The sequence below is a fragment of the Pararge aegeria genome, chromosome 2 (assembly GCF_905163445.1).
Source record: "Pararge aegeria chromosome 2, ilParAegt1.1, whole genome shotgun sequence".
Lineage (NCBI taxonomy): Eukaryota > Metazoa > Arthropoda > Insecta > Lepidoptera > Nymphalidae > Pararge > Pararge aegeria.
Genome location: NC_053181.1, coordinates 1,317,149 through 1,343,498, shown reverse-complemented (window position 1 = coordinate 1,343,498; position 26,350 = coordinate 1,317,149). Strand labels below are relative to the sequence as shown.

Here is a 26,350-nt window from a genome sequence, read left to right as displayed (position 1 = left end):
GCGGGGCACACGGCGAAATAGCATTCACAAACATGACAAAGATAACCATGCTGCTAATCGTGCTAATACTTTCAATATTCAATTTAGTGAACTGTGAATACCAGTATGAGACTAAATTGTTTAAAGTCCCCTTGGATCATTTCGGGTACCAGAGGAACGAGTCGTTCAACATACGGTATCTGGTGAACGACAGTTTCTGGGACATTGGAAGTGGACCCATCTTTTTTTATACCGGCAATGAGGTGAGTTTTTATTATGTACTAGCTGTTACCCGTGTTCCGGTCCACGTTTATTCCGTTTTGTTTTTATTCCGTGAAAAACCTTTTTTTTCCCATTTCGAACCATTCAACTAAGTCTATGCTAAAAATGAAGTCGATTGGTTTCTTGGTCAGGGCGTAAGGTGAGGACAAACAAACCCACTTTCGCATTTATATTATTAGTAAGGATAAAGTCAAAGTCAAAGTCAAATATTTCTTTATTTAAATAGGCACATAGATGGCACTTTTGATGCATTCATTACCTACAATATGTGTACATAGTAGTGAGCAGTGATGGCCAACATTTACAGATAGCTAAAAATAACTATATTCGTAAACTTAAAACTAAAGCTACGAGGATTCCAAACACCCTCTGGTCTAAGAAGAAGCCCACAACAAACATAGCCGGTTGTTCTTTTTGTTATCACCGTTGTCGTTTGAAAATATTTAAGAAGCAACCTGCTTAGAACAATAGTTGACACCCAAAGCTTTTTTATTACTACTACTATTATAGGACTTTTCTGTAAACTTTCGCTAAAAACAATTTTACAATAGTAAAATTAACTTTTTTATAGACATCAACCGGTAATTTATTGTAAAATTGTATACAATTTCCTTTAAATTAATGTGAAATTAATTGCTTATTTTGTGTAGTTCTGGTGGCACGACTATTGCATTGCAAGTTTATATTTGCTTCTAACGTTCAAATTATTGCTGTCACATTTTCGCTTAAATTTAGATATAATTTTGTGAACATACATTAAATTTTCAAATATGTATTGGCTATTGGCTATATTGGGCATACATAAACATACGTTGCAATGTAACTATGTCACGATTGATCGGCCAGTAACAATGCGCCGCCGTTGTTTACTTATGTACCTACCTAAACAAAAACGATAACGCATTAAACATAAAAGTTGAAAGTACAGTGGCCTATTTATTCACATCGATTGTTATGCTATTACATTAATTTATTCAATTTGATCTATATCTGTGGAATGGATCTATAAGCTATAATAATAATACTCACTTATTTCAAAATACACGTCAATAGGGTACAATGTTTTGCCAGTAATTTGGCATGTAATGGCAATACGTTACATACGCCAAATTAATTGAAGTCAAAAAAAAAATAAATTAATCAGATGAATGAATTGTCTATGCTATGCTATGGTATAACCGGTAGCTGGTATATTCGATAGCCCAGTGGCTAGGACCGAGTTCGAATCCTCTTGCTTCCTCAGTCCAAGGCCGTGGGTTCGATTCCCACTACTGGAAAATGTTTGTGTGATGAGCACGAATTATTTCAGTGTCTGGGTGTTTATATGTGTATTCTTAGTTTTTATGTACAATATTATTCATGCAAATATTCATCAGTCATCTTAGTACCTATAACACAAGCTACACTTACTTTGGGGCTAGATGGCGTTGTGTGTATTGTCGTGGTATAAAAAACACCTCTTTTCTATGAGAGAAAAGGACTGTCGTCATAAGTGGGACGTTAATAGGCTATATTTTTTTTAACCAGGGTCAAATCGAGACGTTCGCTCAACACACCGGTTTCATGTGGGACATCGCCTCCAGCTATAGGGCCAAGTTAGTCTTCGCGGAACACAGGTAAGACTTTTTTTTTTATTCCACGACAAGTTAGCCCTTGACTGCAATCTGATCGGGTTGTAAGTGACGATGCAGTCTAAGATGGTAGCGAGCGAACTTGAGTATGGTAGTCATACGCCTAATCGGTTTCTACGCGACATCGCACCGCAATTTAAAACCTCGTTCGTCGATTGGTTAGCAAATCGACTACAGATCACGAGTACTCGGTTGCAACGAGAATTTAATAATGACATAAGCCAGTAACAGATGCTCCGATTTCGGTACGAAACGTGCGTAGAGGGTACATTGCCAAAAATCTATTTGGTGTGGAGTATAAAGATTGAAGAGATTATAAATTATACCATAATTTTTAAAATATATATTGGAATACGGCAAAGTAACGCCTGCTTCTATCCAATAATAGAATATTACCTTATTTAAGCTAAAATATTTGAAAAATTAGCTGGTCAGATACGCATAGAGGTGGCACTAAAAAGGTAATTATTTCTTTATTTATTTAGCAACGCAGCCCGTGAAGACATTACTGTTGCCCAATTCGTCTCCCCGGGGCTATTAAAAGAATGTATGAACGAGTAATAATGACAACAAATTAAATTAAATTAAAACATAAAAATAAGCTATATAACATTATGAATTAAAAAAAAAACAATAATAACAATAATCAAAAATTCAAATTCAAAATAATAATAAAAACAAAACATTTAAACATATAATTAATATCTTAGATTACCTACTCTCTAATAATATTTTAATTTGCTTTTGGAGCTGAAGCGGCGGGGTGTGAAATATGTCCAGTTCCGAATTACTATTAGTTAGGTCATTGAGCAAGCGTAGCGCACGAGTCAGTGGGGCGTGCGTGGTCAGTTTATTTCTGCAGCATGGTAAAGCAAACAAATGACGACGACGCGCACTGGCATAGCCATCCGGTACAAGAAAACCTATCGACCCTAACATAAAGGAATTCTACTCGCATCTCGATATTATTGAGTATATTATCAAAATTAAGCTTAATTTACACCACACAGATTCTCCTGCTTTTCGCGGAGTATAGCAAATTAAGCTTAATTTTGATAATATATCATGGATTTCCGCAAAGTAACGCTGCTTCTATCCAATATTATTGAGTATTATTGCTACTCACATCTCGATAATGTTGATGTTTCAGGTACTATGGACATTCGATGCCCTTCGGCAACAAGTCTCTAGACAACGAGCACGTAGGATACCTGACGGCCGCGCAAGCACTGGCAGACTACGCGGATCTCATCAACTACCTGCAGGGAGATAGGTTGAAGCCAAAATATCCTGTCATTGCCTTTGGAGGTGAATATACACCAATAGTGATGAATTGAGATTTGAGCCCCATAACTATCCCTATCCCTATCCCTACTAATACTATAAATGTGAATGTAAGTTTGTTTGTTACGCTTTCACGAAAAAACTACTTAACCGATCCTCATGAAACTTTGTACACATATTCTTGGAAGTGTTAGAAGTAATATAGGACACTTTTTACCCGTACAAGATCGGTTCCTTTGGCAGAGGGGATGAGTGTTTGACGATTTTACACCATAACTCCGACACATGATAACCGATTTAAATATCTATTTTAGTACTATAGAGGTTATTATATGTGTTTAATTGCCCAAACTGTGGTTGGAGATAGAGGACAGAACTCCTCAGCAGACAGCAGCAAACCCCTCATTTAAGGCTTAGCGATACTGAATATTTTAAATTATTTTAGATCTACTAATTATTATAGAACTATATTTAATGCCACATCAAAAAACAAAATCAAACGCAGACAAATTCGCGGGCAACAGTTAGTAAATAATAGGCAAGATGCCCTATGATGTTCGGAAGTATCAACTATATCCAAATAGGTTTGCTTCGGAGATCCTAAGAAGAACTCGAGTAATCTGGGAGAGTTTGTGGGATCTCGAGGTGCTGAAATAGCGACACCCGTACCGGAAAACGAAGCGTTGGTTTTGATTAAGAGAAGACATTTAAGACACTAGTAATTTTTTGGGGGAAATCTCCTGCTTATATACCCGAAAACATGGGGTTCTTTCAAATCGGGTTGATGTCTTCGTCACCAAAACTTCCTGGGTAACCAGAGCCACCCTTTGCACATACTAGAGGGTTCCTACAGGCCTCCAATTGTCTATGACCACTCTGTATCTTCCAATAAGGTTTTGCGTTGGGCTTCTCTAGAAGTCATTATGAAAATGGCCTTTTGTTGCAAATTTCAGATCAGAGTCTTCCTTTTATACCAGAAGAACTATGCTATGCTCAGCAATAATCAAGGTTATTTTCAGGCTCCTACGGCGGAATGCTATCGGCGTACTTCCGCATGAAGTACCCTCACCTAGTCACCGGAGCAATCGCAGCATCAGCACCAGTGCACATGTACCCCAACATGGTGCCCTGCGAAGTCTTCCACAGGATCGTCACATCCAGCTTTAAGATTGTCAACCAGAAATGCGTTGACAACATAAGGAGCTCGTGGAGTGAGTTGAGGTATACTCTTAGTTTATTTATTACATCTTTAACAGTTTGTTTAAACTAGAAATTGTTTATTCCATAAAATGGTCCTTCGAACATTTAAGTTTGCCAAACTTTAGTCTGAGGAAAGTTTTTCTAGCATATTTTGTTACTTGGAAAGATCTCAAAATGGATTTTACCTTGCCTCTTTAAGATTTGACTTAAAACAAAACAACAAGCCAACTGACCAATGAAATTTTCCAAAACTCAATTTGGTATAGCCATTCAAAATATTTTTTTTTTCTAAATCTATACACACAGAACATTCCTCGGATCTCAGAACAACAGCGATTGGTTAAAAAACAACTGGAACCTCTGCGCCCCTACCAAAAACTCCACAGACGTGCAAAGTCTAGTCGACTACCTGCAGTCCATGTTTGAAACCCTGGCGATGGTGAACTATCCGTTTCAATCAGACTTCCTGATGCCCTTACCAGCACAGCCTGTCAGAGTTGCCTGCCAGTATTTGAGTGAAAAGTTGAATGGCACACAACTTTTTGCGGTAAGTTTAATAATACTTATACAAGGTTGCGCACTGCGACTACAATGCAGGCATTGAAAAGCAATGATACCTAGGGCTAGCATGCGCGCCACTAAGGAGTTATGTCTAACCATTATCTCGTCTATCTCTAAACAAAAAATAAGAGATAGCAGCCATTGATTCCCGACCCACCCGTGAATTCACCATGGGTCATGCCTAAAAGTCAGCGCTGCATTCAGTTGAAGCAGCGCCCTGTTCAGCCTACTTAAAATAAGTAAAATATAAATGTTAGTAATGTGTTTCTGATCTCCGTGAGTCAGAAAAATAAGTATTTTTTTGGGCCTCTTAATTCCCCGGCGCCTTATTTGTTTTACAATGTCATGTGTTAAATACACATTTGGGCCGTATTAATGTTAAAGCTGTGGGAGAAGATAAATTTTTATTCTTTCCCTTTCGTGCAGCAGTGGACTATCATAGGCGTTTGATGATATCTGTGATGTAGGTATCTCTATACTCTTACTGTACCTATATTTCAGGCTATAGGAAAAGTGGTTCAAGTATACGCAAACTACACTGGAAAAACTGATTGTGTGAATTATAAAAACACTGATTACGGAAACCTTGACGCAAGTGGCTGGGACTATCAGGTATGTTTGAGTGTACACATCGCAAACTATGTTATTAGTTGAAGTTGTAATGCTTTTGCAAAAACTGCGAATCTATACTTACCTACTTAAATTTTTTTTGTCTTATTTTATAATATATATAAATAAATATACTATGACAATACACACATCGCCATCTAGCCCCAAAGTAAGCGTGTTTGTGTTATGGGTACTGCTGAATATTTTTATGAATGATATATCATTACTTATAATAAACAGATAAATACCCAGACCCTGAAAAACATTCATGTTCATCACATACAAATTTTCCAGTAGTGGGAAACGAATCCACAGCCTTGGACTCAGAAAGCGGGGTCGCTGCCCACTGCGCCAATCAGCCGAAAAATATTCCAAATTTTAGAACTTTTTTTTCTATTTTGTTTGTACCTAATAGGCTACGAAAAGACTAGACCTATTCTTTTACCAAAAAAGGCTATATTTTCTTTAAACTATTTTTTGTATACGTTGTTTTATTACACTTACTTTTATTTTTTATGTAGGTACTTTTTGTGGTGTGCAATAAACGTATATACATTAATTCATACAAACAATTAAATGAGATCGCTTTAAAATACTTAACTTACTTAATAAAACATACAATAAAAAGATTTCTAAGATAACGGAATTACATTGGCAAAATCGAGTATAAAGTCTTAGAAAGACAGACATACAAAAGCTAAAGCTAACGGGTTTATCTTAGTCTCATAGATAAGTTTTTGACGGCCTATCCTGGGTTCCATCCCCAGTAGGGCAGTTTAAAATTTATAATTTCTGAATAATATCGGGTCTCGTTTAGTGGGAGGCTTCGGTCGTGGCTGGTTACCATCCTACCGAAAAAAACGAGCCGCCATATGAGTTACCGTTTCGGTACGATGTCACGGTTTAATATAACTTACCACTAGGTGAGATTGCAGTCTAGGGCTCAATTGTAGTGGAATAAAAAAGGACAGATAAACTTTCCAGTAGTGGCACCTTTCTGTGACGGAGCTTGTCCGAGGAATGAGGATGCTTATTCTTTCTCCCGCTTAGCATCATTACTGCTAAGCGGCCATTTATAGGACGTATAACTTGTATGCGAAGTGTAGCTCTGTCACCATCACATGGCATATCTGGTTTTTTTTTTTTAACGATAGGCCAACGTTAGACGACAATCATGCCCGTTAGAAAGCAATGATGAGGTCTAGGTTGGAGCACGCTTGCCTAGAAAAAGCCTATTCACTCTTGCCTTGAAGGTACTCAAATTATACGTGGCAGGAAACAGTTGCCGGGAGGGCGTTCCACATCTTAGCGGCACGTATCAGAAACGTGGATAAGAAACATATCGTGCGTATAGAAGGCATATCAACCACATAAGGATGCCACCGCTCACGGTGTCTCGCTGTTCTGTGGTGTATGGTGGTTGGTCCTTTATTACTATACAAAAAACTATATGAATGAGTCTCACACCAAAATGTTTTTCAGGCTTGCACGGAAATGATAATGCCGATGTGTACAACTGGCGTAGACGACATGTTCGAAGCTTCACCGTGGAACTTCACCAAATACGCGGAGGACTGTCACAAGAAGTACAACGTGTACCCTCGCCCCGAGGCAGCAAGAATAGAGTACGGGGGGGACAGGATCAAGGCGGCCTCGAATATAGTCTTCAGTAATGGACTATTGGACCCTTGGGCTGGAGGTGATTTTTTTTTAGATAATAAAAACAAAAACTAGGTAAAATATTTCTACCATGTCACAATGTAGCGAGATTAGAGAGAAATTAAACTTAGTTTTATGTAGATTGTAGGGCCAACTTTAGATAATCGGCGCCGGAGTCGGATAGTCCAGACACACACACAGCACATAACAAAAAACCCCTAATAAGAAATAAATTTAACATGTACACTTGCAAAATGGTATAAACAGTGAAGGAAATGTACGTTTTTAATTACACGTTATTATTTGGATATCATTACCACACGTGCCAATGCTCAAAAGTTGCCCTTGCTTTGAAGGGAAAAAGTTTTTTTTTCATATTCTACGACAATACACACATCGCCATCTAGCCCCAAAGTAAGCGAAGCTTGTGTTATGGGAACTTAGGTAGCTGAATAATATTTTTATGAATATAATACACATAAATACTTATAATATACAGATAAACAGAATAAAGGAAAAATTTGAATTCATTGGTCTTAAAGGTGCCTTCACATAATTCATCTTTCTTCCACCGATCTTTCACTATTCAGAATGCCTTGCCTCTTGAAATCCGAGAGGCACAGTCTATTACCAAAAATAAAGATCATAAAAACTTAATAAAGATCATATTTTGTCTGAATCTTCGGAATTTAAACATGCCTAATCCCTTCTGTTTTGTTTGGGGTTTGACAATATTGTATATATTTATGTATTATAATGTATACCTAGAGGTATAAATTAACTATCAGTATCTATATTATATTATATTGTAAGTTTATTATATGTATATATTAAATATGCAAAAATATATATATTAATCTATATACACCACCTACCTCTCTTCTTGAGCTGTGTTTTACCCCTTTGGCGGTCTTATCGCTATCTTAAGGCCGCCAAATTGTATACTTTTTGTAAAAAAATTCATTTATAATTTTTCGATATGTTTATGTGGTTTACAATAAAAGTGTTTATGAAAGAATGAATGATCATTCTTTCATAAACACCCAGACACTGAAAATCTTCCATGTTCATCACACAAACACTTTCCAGTGGTGGGAATCGAACCCACGGCCTTGCACTCAGAAAGTAGGGTCGCTGCCCACTACGCCAACCGGCTATCAAATTTTGTAAGAATATTGTATGAGATTTTGTGCGAATTATTATAACTGGTTTTTTTCCTATCACCGCTTAACTACCCACCTGTTCCGAATTTAACTAAATAATAGTTCCTGTTTAAATAAATAAATAATAACATAGGTACTATATTCCAGGTGGTATCCTCAACAGCATCAGCAGCACAGTGACAGCAGTGGTGATCATCGACGCGGCGCACCACCTCGACCTGATGGCCGCCAACGCCCAGGACCCGGAATCTGTCAAAATGGCCAGGAATATACACAGGCAAAACATTGATAAGTGGCTCAGAGAGTTCAGAGACGAGCAATCGAAGAGACATTGAAATGTAGTCACCCAGTACCAAGAACCAGTGTAATTGTTGTTAATATATTTTTAAACCAATTTGCACTTTTCATTTATGTGACTTATTAAGTGTTGATTCGCTAGTAAATCGTTGCTATCTTGACATAGTCCTACCTACCTACCTAAATTATAAACTCAACAAAGAATGACCCATCACAGGACGAACAGCGCGGCGGCGTATTTATTTAAGTTCAAATATTTACCTATTTAGGCCTCGGCACTCCAATGCACTATGTAATTAAATAACAACGACTTCAAAGTTTTGTTCTTCTTTAAAATAAGTATATTTAGAATAAAAAAATTATACCTAACTCCCATTCTGGGAATCAGATGTGCTTGACCTTGCCTTACATAGGTAAAAGTTTATTATATAAAATATCAGCGAAAGTGCATAAAGTGTCAACAAATCCATTATTGTGGATTTGTGAATATATTAATATAGTACATATTATATATAAATAAACAAACTATGCTGCCCGATCTCCGTTATATTATTATTTCCTTAATCGCCTCGCTTAACCATACACGCGGGGAGAGGAGGGGTAGTGACAACTGTATTCTGACGTGATTCTGACCATATGTAATAATTATATTATTGACCAATAGACCATTATAGCTAAAATACTCAAATACGCTACGCCAAATAACTAAAAGGGTTTTATAACAAGTCTGTTTTCTATTAATTTGTAACCAAAAGTGTTTACATTCTCTTTGACTAAAACATCAAAGGCTTAAAAAAGCTAAAGCCCAGAGCCGTCAGTGACTTAACGTGAAAAGTCAAATTAAATTGTTTTTGGTTTCTGTGAAATGTTTTTGTTTGGATGAAAACATTAAAAACACAATTTTGTTATTTAATTGAAATTGAAAAATGACTACCACTTGCAAATATTGTAACGAACCGGAGAATAAACAGGACAGACCTGGATTAATATGCGAGATCTGTATATGTTTCGTTCATTTAGACTGTCTGCGACGAGAGGGCACCCCCGGCGACTTTGCCTGCGATGTATTCTTTGATTACATTTGTGCAGACTGTTCTCCGTCCAAGGAGGAGGTGTTTAGACGTAATAAGTTCCCGTGGTAAGCTATAAACATGAATGCTGTACTAACTTCGCCACAAAACTAGTCGGCTTTTCGACTTATTGTTGTTTGATGCTCAAAAGACGTATCATCTTTTTATTACCAACTTTATTGTAATCATCATCAGCCTATTAACGTCCCACTTATGGGACAGGCCCCCAATCACATAGGAAAGGGTATTGAGAGCACTGACCCACCACTCTTCTTAGGAATGAAACTCAGTATGCTGTGAATCCCAATGAGACAGTAATTGACTGTTGTTAGGGTTGTATGGTAAAACTCAAATGAGTGATAAACAATTAAAACACCGGGAGGCATCTTTGCATTGTTAGAGTCCATGTAGGAATGAAGTGTATCAATAATTGTTGTATTGTCGTATTTATATCAAAATACTTACCAACTCTGTCATGAACATTGGTTGTTCATTAAATATAATTTTAATTGTTTCTTGAAAACTAAATAATAATTATTAGTGTATTTGTAAAAAATCCTAATCAATTTAATATCTGGCAAATGTGAAATTATGGCTATCAAAAGTTTTGATTTACAAAGTTCATTTTTACGTCATTTAAATCCATCTTTTTTTGTTCATTTTTTCAATGAATGTCATAATGGCAAAATGTGCAATGAGAGTACATTTTGGAATAAATCTGTCTGGTGTGATCTGGGATAGAAGAAATTATAAATTACAACATTCAGTTATATGCCTGGATATTGAGAATTATAGCAAATAAAGCTTAATAATCACTGTTTATCATTGAATTCCACACGGTATGCCTCATCATCATCATCATCTAAATAAACTCATTACTGGCCAACTACGGGGCACAGATCTCTTCTTACAGAGAGAAGATTTTAAGCTGTAGTCTACCACTCAGGTCCAGTGTAGATTTATAGACTTAAATTAAGAACATTATAGAAACTCAGGCATGCAGATGTCTACCTTTACTGTTAAAACAAGTGCTGTTTAATTAATTAAAAAATTATATGCACTAATTGTGGAAACTTAGAAATAGCCCTACAAGAGCAGGGCTAGCACAGGCAGAAGACAAAAAATATATCCCCTCATTATATCCCCGGACAGGGGATACAATTAACATGTCCATCTGCTAAAGCACGGGAACAGAGAATAGGAGAATTTATTATTTTTTGTATCTCTGCTCTGATTTCTCGCTTGCGCCTGCCTTAACTCCCTGCAGTAGGGCTAGTTTGCACCACGAGACAGTTATCTCTACTCCTTAGGTACTCGTTTTACATACACATACATAACTATCGTGGCACACATACTAATCTACTACTACTAGTCGGAAATCAGTGTCAGTTTAAACCAGTGAACTCCTGTCCAGGCTACAAGGAGTACATATGCGACGTGCTGGAGGCCCGCTCAAGCCACCCGAGGGCGTCGCCAAGAAACGCCCCGTTTATTATATACACACACACATATATTATTTGGATATTATTTCCACTTGTGCTCTGAGAGTTGATAAAGCTGTGGGAGAAGATACATTTTTATCGTTTCCCCGGGGATATCATTGTCTCCTGCCCATGCTAGCCGTGCTGGAGGCAATAGCCACTAGGCTATAGCCGCTGTTATGTATTTTATTCCAAATATTTTAGGGTTAATGTGTTATTACTGACGCTGAATCACCTCAGTATCCACATGCAGGGCATCAGCAACAACGGCTACTTCCACTACAAGACACACATCTGCTTCTTCATTGACAGATACTGGTCAATGCTGTTTGCACCCAACTGGTAAGATTCTTATGTTATCATCCTCTGCCTTTTAACGCTTGACTAATTGGGATAGGCTTTCTCTCTCACAACACAGAGGCTTTTAAACGTAGACCCACTATGCAAATACTTGAGTTTTCTCTGGAAGTGAATATGTAAAATTATTCTTTACTAGCTGTTGCCCGCAACTTCGTCTGCATTATTATGTTTTTGATGTGGCATTCAATTTAGTTGTATTTAAAAAAAAAAAAAGTATTCAGTATGGCTGAGTCCTCTATCTCCAACCACATTCAAATCTACACAAAGTTGGGGGAAAATTAAACACATATTATAACCTCTATAGTACAAAAATAATTATTTAAATCGGTTATAATTTGTCGGAGTTATGGTGTAAAATCGTCAAACACTTTCCTTAATGTCGGGATAAAAAGTATCCTATATTACTTCTAACACTTCCAAGAATATGTGTACAAAGTTTCATGAGGATCGGTTAAGTAGTTTTTGCGTGAAAGCGTAACAAACAAACTTACATTGACATTTATAATATAATGTAGGGAAGAGAAATAAATAATTCTTTATCCTGATATACCCAATATATAGTATTTATTAATTCATGTGACAATAACAATTCTTAAGATAGGGGCTTCAGAATAAGGGAAATATATAAAAGGTTCAACCAATTTTGTAAAATATTTTGCTAAGAATAGTCAAGGCTAGGCTATTTTTGATAATATCCTGAATAGGTACTTTACGAGATAGTCACATTTTAAGGAGCAATTTGTATTTGTAACAAGATCTCTGTAGCAACGTTAACTGAAACTTTTTATTTATATATACTCTTTATTTGTACACCACATAATTCAGAAAAACAAAACAAAAAGAACAAACACAACAACAAATTTGTTTTGTTATACTTTTCTTTTTTTATATACTATTTGTGGTGTGCAATAAAAGTATATTCATTCATTCATTCAAACACTTAAATAATGTAGTAGGATACAAAAGGCCGCGCTATGTAGCGACCTCTGCCAGGCAACCTTAGGATTACGAAAACTAAAAATAAAAACGAAAAGGTGGGGTACACTGTTTAAAACATATACATACGAATAACTACATACTAAAACATATACCAGACATATACACAAATACAACAATGCTATTGATAAATATAAAAATAAATATACTAATACATACTTTAACATACCATAAATACTTAGATACGAGTTGATGTTGAGTAGTAAATAATAGTCGTCTTTATTGAGCGTGAAAATGAGCCTTAACAGCATTTTTAAATATGCCCAGTGACCTTGACTGTGGTATGTTCAATGTCTGGTGTACGATCAAAAACCTTTATTCTTTGTTGTTTCAGCAAACAGAAGAAGAACTGGATAGGCACCATAGCTGGAGCCCTATCTGTGTACAGTAACCTATTCTTCCGCTCCGGCTCTATAGCCCTCGGAGAGACAGGCTGGTGGAAGCTTTTGCATTCTTTCTCACCAGCCGTGGCTGCACACATAAGTACATATTATTATTTATAATAGACTCTTAAGCAGCTTTCGCTGATACTCCCATATATTTTTTTGTTTTTTGTCATTTTTTGTCATTGGCGCGGCCCTCGGCGAATCTTAGGTTGAAAGCAAAATCTGATATAAGCAAGACGCCACCTCCAAGCTACTGCATAAATTCACACAGATCACTCAAACTATAGAAGGCTTTAAGTAATGTTGACTTTTACTTTTCGGCCCAGTCTATTTTTGAATAGATGCAGACACTATATCGATAATGGTGTATAACTATGTTGCTTGGAAGGATAAGATGTTACCGGCTGAAATTCCAGTTTGAGACCATAACCTCTTAGTCTCTCTTAGTCAGGGGCTACTCTTGTTGGCTAATATTTCCATAAAATTTGGAATGTTGCGATACCTGGTCACTATTTTATTGTTTTTATAAGATATAGCCTCTTTTTCATTTTTATCAATCTAAAAAGAGGCGGTTCTCAGTTCTACTCATCCACTTTATAATTTTGTCCTTTCATTTCACCATAATTTCGCACATAACTTGGCACAAACCTAGTGTCTCTTAGGATAAAGAGATTCAAAGTTAATACAAGATTTTTTAGTTCCTCAGCAAACTCACCAAAGCATCATGTATAAACAGATATACAGGCAATATTGCGTCTGAAATGTCAACTTAGTTTGGCCTACAACATTACAATTGGCTACAAATTAAAAAAAGTACCGTTTTAGGCGATGTTAGTACGCCTTCAGTACTCAGTGTCCAGGTCTGTCTTGAGCCTGGTACAGTGTGAAGAGTTGTCATGTCATGAACTGTTCTCGCAGATCAGGAGATGGCGCGGGATCGTCCCAAGGGACGCGCGCGGAACCAGATGTCTCTGGACAAAGCGTTATTCGTCTCCAAAGTTACCTTGTTGGGTGAGTTACGATCACATTAATGGGTTATTTTAGCTTTATTTGCTTTTTCGTTCGGTCGTCCCCGAACTCCTTTCGTTATCTCAATTAATGGACCTTCAATTTCAAATTAACTTCATTTAAGTTTATAACTATTTGTGGAATAGAAGGAAACAAAGAATGGGTTCTTTCCCATAGTAAACTTAAGGATAGGCATTGTGAGAGTTATAAAAAGCCTATTCTTAAGTTTTTGTAACTCGTCCTGTAGATTTTCTTAATTCTATATCCTCTGCATACCCTGTGCATGCCCTCTGTGCACATCACTGAGTATGATGTCTATCTTCACATTCGTTTCCGAACTTACATTCGGGACTCTCGGATAAGGTCATCTAGTGTTGCCCAAATGCAAGAACAAGACGAGACTTAGCCAGTCTTGGTCTTGGTCTTGCGCCAATACACCTGGTCTTGGTCTTGGTCTTGGTCTTGCGCTCCCAGTCTTGGTCTTGGTCTTGGTCTTGCAGCAAGAGTCTTGCAAGTCTTGCAATTACCTATTAGTCTATTACTATTTATTAAAGTTTACTTTAAATCTTAGAAAAACGTATTAGAATTGGAACATTGTGAGCTTGAATTAACATAGCCATAGTAAAGATCAAGCAGATTAATAAATAACTGAAGATTTGATAAGAAATTCGAAAAATCAACTGACCTATATGTCGTTTTCCATGGAAGTAACTGTTTCTTAATAAACATTTATGATTTATAAGCTTACATTTGCTAAAACATGTAAAAAAACAAATTAATTACAATAACTTGACTGTATTTTAAAGAACAATACTTATCTGTCTAGAAAGAGATTGAACCCTCAACTTATAAGAAATTTAATAAAAGAGTTTTACGATTTATCATTTATTTGAATAAAAAATAAAATACAACACAAATCAACAGCTTTATCATTAGGTTATGATACTTTATATCAATTCTTTTGACCAAGAATTAATACAAAGTAACCATCTGGCTGACTCATCACTTAACCTATTTCTATGTTTTCTAATTACTAATGATGCTTTAGAAAATAACCTCTCAGCAGGTACTGAAGTTGCAGGTATTGAGAGAAAATCCCCGGCCATTTTCGATAAAATCGGATACTCTGTCTCATGCGTCCTCCACCAATCTAAAATCACCAATCTGAAACTTATTTATTCTTTGGAACACCTGTAGGTACTCTTAAAATTCGAAATTATTTTGCATGAATAGTGTCAAATGTTATGATTTCGGCGCGGCGGCAACGATTGTTTTAGATTTCAAAAGAAGCCGCCGGCGCGTGTATCATAACCATGTACTTCCGAAAAGCGGCAAATTTCTTTGAGAAGTAAGTACAAAACCTTTGATGCCGCATTATCAAAGTGCCGATGGTTAAAACATAACTATGCATGCACTCAGTTTGATTTTAATAGATATTTTTTTATTCGCTATGTTTATGGTATTAGTCGTAATGCGCATAGGTCCAGTTTTTCATATTCTTTGATATAGTTTTTTGCGTCTCATAGAATTCCTAAGCGTACCTACCTACCTATACACCGAACTGTTACACCTAACTACTCCGTGAAATAGCGCTAAGTCCTAGCTGCAAGACGCAAGAGTCTTGCAGGCTATGTCTTGTTCTTGCTCAAGTCTTGCACGGTCAGTCTTGGTCTTGGTCTTGCTAAAAATACGCGGTCTTGTTCTTGGTCTTGGTCTTGCAAAAACGCAAGAACAAGACCAAGACTGCAAGACCAAGACTGAATTTGGGCAACACTAAGGTCATCCCATACAGGCGTGACCCGGAAACAAAAATTTCCTATAAAGATCTCGAAGTCCGGCCCAACCACGACGTCCTGAGTCTACCACACACGTCTGGGAAGGAGAACTCGTCGCCCCAAATTTCCGCAGACCATTGGTCCTGTCATTTTTTCCATACACTATACTACATAACTATCGTGGCACGCATACTAGGCACGGACTGGCGAGCCTCGTCGGAAATCAGTGTCAGTTTAAACCAGTGAACTCCTGTCCAGGCTACAAGGAGTACATAAGCGACGTGCTGGAGGCCCCGCTCAAGCCACCCGAGGGTGTCGCCAAGAAGCGACGCCGCCTCGACACCGACGAGCAGGGCGGAAGTTCCGCGGACGCTCCCGAGCTGTTCGACCCGGACAAACTGTAACTAAATTATCATTTGGCTCATCCCCACTTATATATTAGTATGTAGTAGTAGTAGAGCTTTTTATGACAACATAATCAGTGGGCTTAACCTGTCAATTATGACTATAAAAGCGAAAACGACAAGTTGTTATAAGTTTGACATGTGTGTGTGCGTGGGTGTGAGTCGGTCCAAGATGTCGTACTACACATTTCTTAACAACACCCTCAATATGGGTATCAGATATGAAATGGCTTCACTAGTACAACACTAAACGATATGACAAAATTCAAATCCAAGATGGCCGCCACCACACAATGACTTTTATATTTTTTTCCTTTCTCCCTAAGTAAAGGTATGAAAGGGCTTGACTATTACAATAATGTGCAGTACACATTGAAAAAGGAATGAGCAATATATGTGTTAGCAGGTTTAAATTTTTAATTTAATCTTCAGTTATTTTGTGTATAGCAGGTATAGATAGTTTATAGCAGGGCTCCCCTACTTGGCCGCCATAGAAAAAAGATTATGGTTAGAGCTGGTTAGAGCAATAATTCACACCAACGCTTATTTATCGGCATATTTATTTTTCCGAACTAACTAATTCAAAACATTCGAAGTGTTTACTTATGCCAACCCTATTGAAAATAAAAGACCGACACAGTCATAGTACCTACGCTATGCGACGCGTACCTCATAAAGTGACAGGTGTCACTTTATTCTATTTTGCATGTGATATTAGGGCTGTATCTGATTTCATTCAATAAAAACCATTAGCTCTTCAGTTTTCACAGAAAAGTCACAGAGACAGTAAATAATGTACCCCTAAAGCCTCTGATGTATTATTTCCTATTTCATTCACACATTATTATTATAAAGATTATAAGAAATTCAAGAAGAGGGAACCCCTGGTTTATAGAATAAATATCGTTCGTAGGCACGCAAGCCGCTCGCAGTTGCGCAAGGGGTGGGAGGAGCCGCTAGAACAAACTCTCTCTCTGCAGCACAGCTTCAACGACGTGGAGAGCATCTTCCGTGGGTTTTCCTTCACACCCGCCTCCGCCATGGTGCAACCCGTGAGTGCCAAAGGCGGCCTTATCTCTTACAGTGATTTCTTCCAGGCAGCCATTTTGAGAAATGCATCAAACGTCCCACTCAGTGGCGTTCCAAGGGTCTTGAATTTCAGCAAGCCCAGTTACCCAAAAGACTAATATCACTCGTCATGACCTTTAAAAGTTACCGTTCCTGTTGTAATTGACAAACAATGTTAAGTAATCTTTTTATTACCTCCCACGGAATATACAACGTGTAACCGAATTACAAAATAATGTTGAAGGATGGATTAGTATAATTCATAAGGAATCACCCTGTAAAAATATTAAATCGAAAGAAGCATATTTATTTTTCTATACAAACTAATTCAAAACATTCTTAGTGGTTACTTATGGCAACCCTAATGAAGATGAAAGACCGATACGTGTATAGTACGCGACGCGTACCTAATAAAGTGACAAGAGTCACTTGATTTTACTTTTGAATGTGATGTTAGAGCTTCATATTATTTCTTTGAGTAAAAATATATGGCAATGGTTAACTCGAGCACTATTAGCGTTTCGGTTTCCCAGATAAGTCTCAGAGACAAGAAATAATGTACCTCTAAAGCTTCTGAAGTATTATATCGGTTTTCATTTAAAAGTATTTAAATATGTAAGTGTTGTTATTCTATATATTAGTTTATTTTTATATTTATTTATTAATTATATTATTTACTTTTGACCTATTTGTGTACACTAGTTTATGTATTAGCATGTAGTTATTCGCATGTATGTATTTTAATATTTGTACCACCAGCAGTCTATTCTCCTCTTCTTTTTTTTCCTAATTTAAAGGTTTCCTGGCAGACATCGCTATTAAGCGATAAGGTCGCCTTTTGTATTACTACTTCTTTCGATATGTTTCTATTTTTGTTATATTTTATATATGTTAATGTTGTGGTATACAAATAAAGAGTTTAATAAGAATAATAAAGTATAACCCATTGTAATTTAATAATTACAAACACAATCAGCAGCTCAACATTATTTTCAGAGCGATACATCTAGTAATTTATCCAACTCCGAGTCATACGGATCGCACACGCCCGCCGAACCGCAGTCCGACGAAGAAAAACCCCCGGAACTGAAGAAGCTCGACCAAAAGACCAAAAAACCCGACGATAAACCCGCCTTCCCCACAGAATCACTGTTCTCATCGCTGCCGAATTCCGTAGACATGCCGTGGATCGAAAAGGAAGAACAAGAAGAGACTGACAAATCCAATTTAGTTGAAATAACGCCGTACGAAGAAATACAGCTTTTGAAGACTGTGGAGAATTTGATACCTAAAGTGAAGGATCCAAATAAGAAAGCGTATCTGTGTCGGTTGAAAGCGAAACTCGCTTTGAGGAGATTGAAGAGGCATCAACATTTGCCAGTCTTCGATTTAGACAAGTTAGTTGACAACTTATCACACACTATGTTATCACTTATCTTAAGTATCATCATCATCATCATCATATCGACCCATTACCAGCCCACTACTGCAGAGCTCAGGTCTCCCCCCACAATGAGAAGATGGATAAACGCTGGCCAAGTGCAGATTGTTAGACTTTACACGCGTTTGAGAACGTCATGGACAACTCACAGGCAGGATATGTTCCTCACTATATGTTCTCGATATTTTCTTGCACCGTTAAGGCAATTGATAATATTTTAAATTCTTTAAATTAAAAACGTACGTAACTCCTAAAAGTTAGAGGTGCGTGCCGGTTTCGAAGTCGGTCACCCTAATAGGGAGACACCAAAGTTTTAACAACTAGACTGTCACCGCTATCACACCAATTCCAGCGTAAAATACTGGTATTACTGAGCCGGAAGAAAAAACGTTTGCGGATATCTTATCCTCGTGCGTCATAAAGAAATACGACGTGTACAAAAGTACTGGTGTTTTTAAGGTTTAAAACTTGTTTTAGAACAGTAAAGATACTGGGCGGCTATGTGACAGAAGATCCGAGGGTCGTCATGAACGCGGAACGAGTGTTAGACAGGTTCCAGAGATCAGTAAGTTATCTCACTCTTCTCGAGTTTGAAAAGGGTATGTTGCGCCGACATGAATTACATGTTGGCACCACATGCCTGATTGTTTTAGTTAATTTTTTTTTCCACCGACGCGAATAGCCTTTTTGAATATTTTTTGGGAAGGGATAGGAGTTGTAATCCTCTTAATTTCAAGACCGCAGTCAGTCTCCCTAAGAATCCGCTGGATATAATCCGGTCCTTGGGTAACTAAATGTGCCTAAAATTGACGCGTCCTTAGAATTTCACTCCCAATTCCTCATCCAATAAATATCATCAAACCGCTTCCAAAGAAGTATGCTGATGACATTTAGCCTCTCGATACATGGTCTTCGAAAGTGAGTATCGATTTATGGAAACTGTAAAAATACAACAGGCGCAAATAAGAAATAATGATCCTTCGCGTTGGTCTGAAGTGAAGTGGATCATCTTTCCATTGTTTCATCTTATGAAAGATACAAGAAATAAATAGCGATGCTTGCGCTATGTCTGCGTGTACTGATAACCTTTTCGGGCTCATAGTTAGCGACCTCAGATACGTAATTCATCACTGGCAACACGCACTGTTCGTTGGGCTTCAGGCCCTGAGGGATTTTGGATGGTAAGATGTCACGAAGATTACCGAACACTGCCCATTCGAGTTTGATTCGCCGATTCATCTCTTCCTCGATTTTGGACCCTTCATGTGCGTCTTGTCAATCACTCTCTCCCTGTCCCACCGCCCACATACCTCAGGCGGTTGCGTAAACACTATACAAGAAAGATATGAGTTTACTATGTATTTTATTTGGCCGTTAAACCACGACAGATATTATGGATTTTCATACAACTTTTGCTGGCCGCTGCTCGCATGCATTTTGACATTACAGCCATTTCGAAGCATGTTTAAGAAAATATTATTTCCAGTACCTAATAGACAACCTATGCGGCACGATAGCAAGCACCAATTACGGCACCTTGCTGCTGTCGCACATCGAACCCACTGCCTTCCGGTCGGGTTACTCCGGCACGTTGCTCAAACCATACATCCGGAGGGACTCCACCAACACACCCATCTGGCTGGATGTTATGGATGAACTACTCAGAAAAACGAATAGGTACATTGCATTTTATCTAACTAGTCTTACAATGTACACAATCTTTTCATAACTTTTTTGTGCAAAGTATGTTTTGAAAATAAAATAAAACAAATGCATTAAAAAAGTAAGGGGCCAAAAGTAGCTCTAAATGGTACATCATGGTCATGTAATATGAAACACGTTAGCTGCATCGCTAGTTCCTTACTCTTGGCTGGAACATGACTGCCACGTGTCTTAATAAAAAAAAATACAATAACATGAGATTTTCTTTATGTAGTTGTGCTTTTATTATTTTCTTAGCAACATGGAAATAAACTTTAATTACTGTAATTTTTATATCATATTATATTCATATTGGTAGTTTCTTATTTATAATTGTTTTATATATATTTATTTAAGTAATGAATTATTTTGTTATGGGTATGTGTATATATGCACCACGACTGTTATACTAGGAAATGTTATTTTTCTAGTGTTCTATTTTATTTCTCTGGTTGCTTGGAAGATGAAGCGATAAGGCCGCCAAATTGTATACGTTGTTTTGTTATAATCTTCTTTTTTTTTTTACTTTATGTGGTGTGCATTAAAGTATATTCATTCATTCATTCATTCATAGTTGTACTTTGAGTATCTCCCACATATTGATAGCGGTTCATCACACAGGCACATAAAAGACTACCAGCCTCCTCCTCGAGCGACGATCGACTTCTCGTACGTGAGGCCTCAACACATCGCCGCCGTCAACAACTTGTGTGCGCAGTTCTTTTGGCCGGGGATCGATTGTAAGGGCGTTTACACACTTTCCATCACGATCACTTAGTTCTCGGTAGATCCCACTTCTGATACTCGTTACACATAACGTGTAACTGAAAGTGAGAAACGCATTTCATGTGAGATACTTCTTTTATAAGTCAAAGTCAACAATACCTTTAGTCATGCCTATGGGTGGCACTTTTGAATGATTAAATGAGAAGTACATGGTAGTGAGATGATGGCAATAAACATACTGTAACGTAAAGTTAACACTAAAGCTACGAGGGTTCCAAACGCTTGCTGGTCTCAGAAGAAGCCCACAACAAACTTAGCTTAGGGTGTTTTTTTTTGTTATCACCATCTCGCATTGTCATTTCAAATTATTAGAAGAGCAACTTGGTTAGAGCTGAGCTGATTCATACCCAAGCTTACGTAGATTTTGCTATAAGCTTACGTTTAATATAAACTTTGAACTTTTTAAGAGACATCTCCAAAATGTCAATGTGTAGTTTATTGTAGAATTGTATGCAATTTCCTTTAAACGAATTATGAATTTTATGTAACCTAGTATATTGCACTGCAAGTTTATTCTTACTTCTAATGTCCAAATGATTGCAGTAACATATTTTCTTAAACTTAGAAATGTTTTGTCACCATGTACAGGTGGTTTTGAAAATTTAATGTATGTTCATACATACATTAAATTTTCTAAAATGTACCTGCTGACTATACTCTGTCATTATTTTAAAATCTTTATATCTAAATATTCAATGATAAGTCAAATTGCGAAGAATTATTCGCTACAAGAAAGAGAATATATATAAAAACGAATAATTTATCGCAATTTGACTTATCAATGACTATTTATAAAGATTATATATATATATTTAGGTGATTCTTAGCTTTAGTGAAAACGGGCATTAATGTCTTTGTTTCTCTTACACATCGCAAAATGATTTTGGCGATATCTATAGATAAAAAAGATTTCACCAACTCTTAGGTGATAACTATTGGTGAACGGTTGATGTACGCCTAGGAATCTCCTTAAATGAGGCGTTACTTAATGTCTAAGTAATTAGCGCCGAATTAAAAAATATGGCCGTTTAAAGTGGGTCAAAATCGCGCCCTAAGAAGTCGGTTACAAACATACAAACATACAAGTGAAGCAAATATAAAGCGTGTAAAAAGATTCCTAGGCATAAATTTAGCTTTCTTCAAAAGATTTTTACACTAGGCGACTCATATAAACTAACATGTCCATGATTTCACATGCCACTAATATTTGCCTATCTGCCAGTGACAGAGGCCCTTGAGTACCCAGAGTTCAGTTGCGTGGTGACATACAAGCGCGTGGTGGTGGCGTGCGCGTTCCTCGTGCCGGACAGTGGTCACAGCGAGGCGTACATCTCCTTCATACTCACCAGGCCCGAGTGGCGGAGGGCCAAGATAGCGTCCTTCATGCTCTATCATTTGCTACAGGTTAGTTTACAAACAAATTCTCCAGTGTGCTCTGTCTCTGGCTATTCTGCGCCATCCTTTTGGCAGGTCATCTTCCCACCTTTTTTCCTCTTGCCATCTCTAGGGTACCAAGATATAATTTCTTTAGTCCATGAATGTTTTTCAGTGTCTGGGTGTTTATCTGTATATTATAAGTATTTATGTATATTATACAAATAAAATATTCATCAGTTATCTTAGTTCCCATAACACAAGCTACGTTTACTTTGGGGCTAGATGGCAATGTGTGTATTGTCCTATTATATTTATTTATTTATTTATTTTTCTATTTATTTATTTTTCTTTTGAGGCTCTAACCACATGGCCAGTCTACAGCGCCATTTTAGCCTCTTGATCTTATTTATTTTATTTTAGTTTACAAACAAATAATAATAAGTATACTACGACAATACAATCTTTTAAACTAGTATTGTGTAAGTTTACATAGATAAATAATTTCGCAGTGCGTTTATTCGTACACAGAATATAAATCGCGAAACAATAAAATTGCGCGGCCATTTTACGTCATGCGAGCTAGCTCTAAAAGCCCTGGGATCTGTTTTATTTATTTGTTTAATATTTTGTTTTAGCTGGTATTATCACAAATAAATAAATAAATATATTAAGACAATACACACATCGCCATCCAGCCCGAAAGTAAGCGTAGCTTGTATTATGGGTACTGAGATAGCTGGTGAATATTTTTTTATGAATATAATACACATAAATACTTATAATATACAGATAAACACCCAGACACTGAAAAACATTCATGTTCATCACACAAACACTCTCCAGTTGTGGGAATCGAACCCACGGCCTTGGACTCAGAAATCAGGGTCGCTGCCCACTGCGCTACTCGGCCGTCATAATACTACCATAAAACGCTAGATAAATAATGAGTGCTCACTAAATGTATAAAACTGGCTGATATTAAAATGTTGATTAAATATCTACTTTTACTTACTGTCTTATACCATATACTGTGGAAATAATTATTATGAAAACCTTCTCATCTAACTCTACAATTTTTTACAAAGAAATTAAATAATTAAACAATGTTTGGTGATCATTTATTCATCTTGGTAATGTAATATTTATTTATGTATTTAACTTTTGTTACAGACATGTTCAGACAAAGATGTGATACTGCATTGTTCGCCTACAAACCCTGCTATATTCCTCTATCAAAAGTTTGGCTTCAAAGTAAGTATGACAACACAACTGTATTTTGATAATAATCAAGCCAACTTTGATTAATAAATGTTGCGGTGAAGAGATTTGTGCATCATCAGTAAACATATGTATATTATATTACAAAAATATATCCCTACTAATATCATAAATGTGAATGTAGGTTTGTTTGTTACGCTTCCACGCAAAAACTACTAAACCGATCATCACGAAACTTTGTACACATATTCCTGAAGGTATTAGAAGGAATATAGGATGCTTTTTATCCCGAAATTAAACTCAGTTTTCTTGGGAGAGGGGACGAAATTGCTTGACGATTTTACACCAGGCTTAGATATCCTATAGCCACATTTATGAGGCACATGTCTTTCGAAAAACAAAACTAAGCATATATAATTTAGAACGGGCAACAACATTATCTGTGCTACTACTGCAATTTAATCACCAACCTGTCCGCACAGCATTGTGAATATGGGCGCCCATTGGGACAGGTCTGTAGTCAAACAGTGGAATGTTGTAAGCTGTTGATGAAGTGGTGCTGTACCTTACATATGCCAGATTCATTTATACAATTTTACAATGATCATCAACATTATCAACCCATCCTGGCCCACTACTGGGCATGTATCTCCTCTTGGAATGAGAAGGTTTTACCGTGTAATCCACAATGCTGGCTTATTGTCGATTGATAGCCTTCCTCACTGTTTCCCTTAACGGTTAAAGCAAGTGATATTTAATTGCTAACCACTTGGCTATCAATACTTCATATCATGTGATCTTTGGGGTTTACGAATATTGAGTTCTGAAATTTAATTAAAATAAAAGAACAGTATTTTAACTAGTGTTTATTCTACGGTTTTGAAATAAAACCTTCCGAAAGAAGATAATCATAAATCTTCCTTGTTTTGTTCACATCAATTTTAATTATTCGTCTTGCATCGAGCAGACGTAAGAAACCAATTTTATTATTCTCAGCCGTAAGTAACCTTTTAATTTCAACATAATTTTGAGGCATCAATCTTATCATCGAACATAGGGACTTTTCACTCTCCGATAGGAGGTGGAAACCTGGCAAATCCATTATATCTAATGGTATAGATGTTTTCCTATTTCGCTTTAGTACATTTCCGAACCAGAATTTTGATTTCACTGGTGACTGGCTCTCAAACTTTTTTATCATAACAGCAGTCGCATATTTCTGCTCTTTAAATGCCAATTCGTTTTGTTGTTTTAATTGCATGAACAATTTTGCTGAGTACAATGTTTTGATACCATTTTTACGATACTCGCATAACCTTATTATCTTGCTGAACAATTCCTCTTCTAAATTTAAAGATTCCATGAATGTGTCAAATTGCATTCCTGTCATAAATTGCATAAAGGATAACAACTTTTCAGATTTCACCCTCAATAATGTTGTGTCAAACATTTTAAGCCACGATAACAGCTTATTTGGCATTATTAGACCATGGTTTTGTATTATTTTGTAGCGACGCTGCCTCTCTCTTAACCTTGTGTTTAGAGCACTAACCAAACTTACTTTTAAGGCCTCCATACATTCATCTTCTTCATCAGAATAACTATCCTCAAAATTAAACATGTTTTCTGCATTGTGGTCATAACTCAGTTCAAATTCTGATCTGTAGGCATTATAACCAGCTAAAAGTTGATCAGTTTGGTTATTTCTTGGTGGATTAGTACTTAACACTGTATTATATAAATAAGGTGTCAGAGGCTTAGAAAATAGTGATTGGTCAGTTTCCGGCAATAATTTAAGCTCTTCATATTGCACTTTTTCTACATAATACTTCTTATAATGTTCCTGACATTCAAGTTTTGTTCTTGTGTGAACGCTTTTGGAAATTTCCTCCCAATTGCCGTAACCATATGTAGAGAGGGAAGACAGCAGCTTGCATTCTTCTTTTGCTGACCAATTACAATTATCGAAGAGTGGGAAATCGTTTCTTCTTATCGCGTAGTTGTGATCGTTTTTATGCAAATCTTTCTCTTTGCCTGACGAAAAACACGTACAACACAAATTCATGTCGCATTCACAGCACTCTATGTAAGGTTCGTGTGCAACATCATTGCATATATCACAGTTGACCTGCAGTAAATCACTGGCCATGTTCACAGGTGGAAGAGCTGATACAAGACTTCTACGAGAAGTACTTCGACATCGGCTACAAGGGGTGTCGGCACGCCCTGTTGTTGCGGTTAATACGATGATTAAATTATGTGGTTGCAACTGCCCTGTTTTATTTAATAGTAACACTTTCTTTCCTTTCAAAGCTATATTAATTAGCAGTAAATAATAAATTAAATAGATACTGGAGTCTGAACTAAAGGAACTTTACGTACCTACCTATCTGTACCTATAGGTACCTACAAATTATTGCAAACAACAATATTTTCGTTCAATAATTCCCGTCAGTGCCCAACTGTCATGTCAATTGTGTCAAACCGACTCCCACAGACTATACTGCTGTCAATTAGCGGTGCCGATCGATAGTTGAGAAAGCAAAACAAGAAGAAAATAGTTGAGACTACCAACAGTAACTATGCTCCATGGCCTTTATCAGTACATAATATC

At 36.9% G+C, this 26,350-nt stretch overlaps 3 protein-coding genes across 4 annotated transcripts; 2 read left to right on the top strand and 1 right to left on the bottom strand.

Annotated features, from left to right (window-relative positions):
- Positions 1-8,762, top strand: LOC120634066 (lysosomal Pro-X carboxypeptidase). Its single transcript, XM_039904463.1, has 8 exons — positions 1-242; positions 1,789-1,877; positions 3,043-3,200; positions 4,196-4,397; positions 4,683-4,923; positions 5,439-5,549; positions 7,029-7,245; positions 8,516-8,762. The coding sequence occupies exons 1-8, from the start codon at positions 33-35 to the stop codon at positions 8,701-8,703; spliced, it is 1,416 nt and encodes a 471-aa protein (XP_039760397.1). The 5' UTR covers positions 1-32; the 3' UTR covers positions 8,704-8,762.
- A 776-nt stretch (positions 8,763-9,538) lies between these two features.
- Positions 9,539-26,005, top strand: LOC120631109 (cysteine-rich protein 2-binding protein). Of its 2 annotated transcripts, none has more exons than XM_039900553.1 (13): positions 9,539-9,803; positions 11,421-11,558; positions 12,907-13,055; positions 13,877-13,969; positions 16,000-16,141; positions 17,059-17,197; positions 18,210-18,610; positions 19,132-19,219; positions 20,141-20,331; positions 20,977-21,095; positions 22,364-22,545; positions 23,689-23,769; positions 25,894-26,005. In XM_039900553.1, exons 1-13 carry the CDS (start codon positions 9,592-9,594, stop codon positions 25,984-25,986), a joined length of 2,028 nt encoding a protein of 675 aa, XP_039756487.1. In that variant the 5' UTR covers positions 9,539-9,591; the 3' UTR covers positions 25,987-26,005. The 2 variants fall into 2 exon arrangements, with proteins under 2 accessions (XP_039756487.1, XP_039756495.1); XM_039900561.1 differs by having other exon boundaries at positions 9,753-9,803; positions 11,470-11,558.
- LOC120631124 (transcriptional adapter 2A) lies at positions 24,585-25,916 on the bottom strand. Its single transcript, XM_039900574.1, has one exon. It carries the CDS (start codon positions 25,883-25,885, stop codon positions 24,608-24,610), a length of 1,278 nt encoding a protein of 425 aa, XP_039756508.1. The 5' UTR covers positions 25,886-25,916; the 3' UTR covers positions 24,585-24,607.
- Positions 26,006-26,350: the final 345 nt, after the last annotated feature.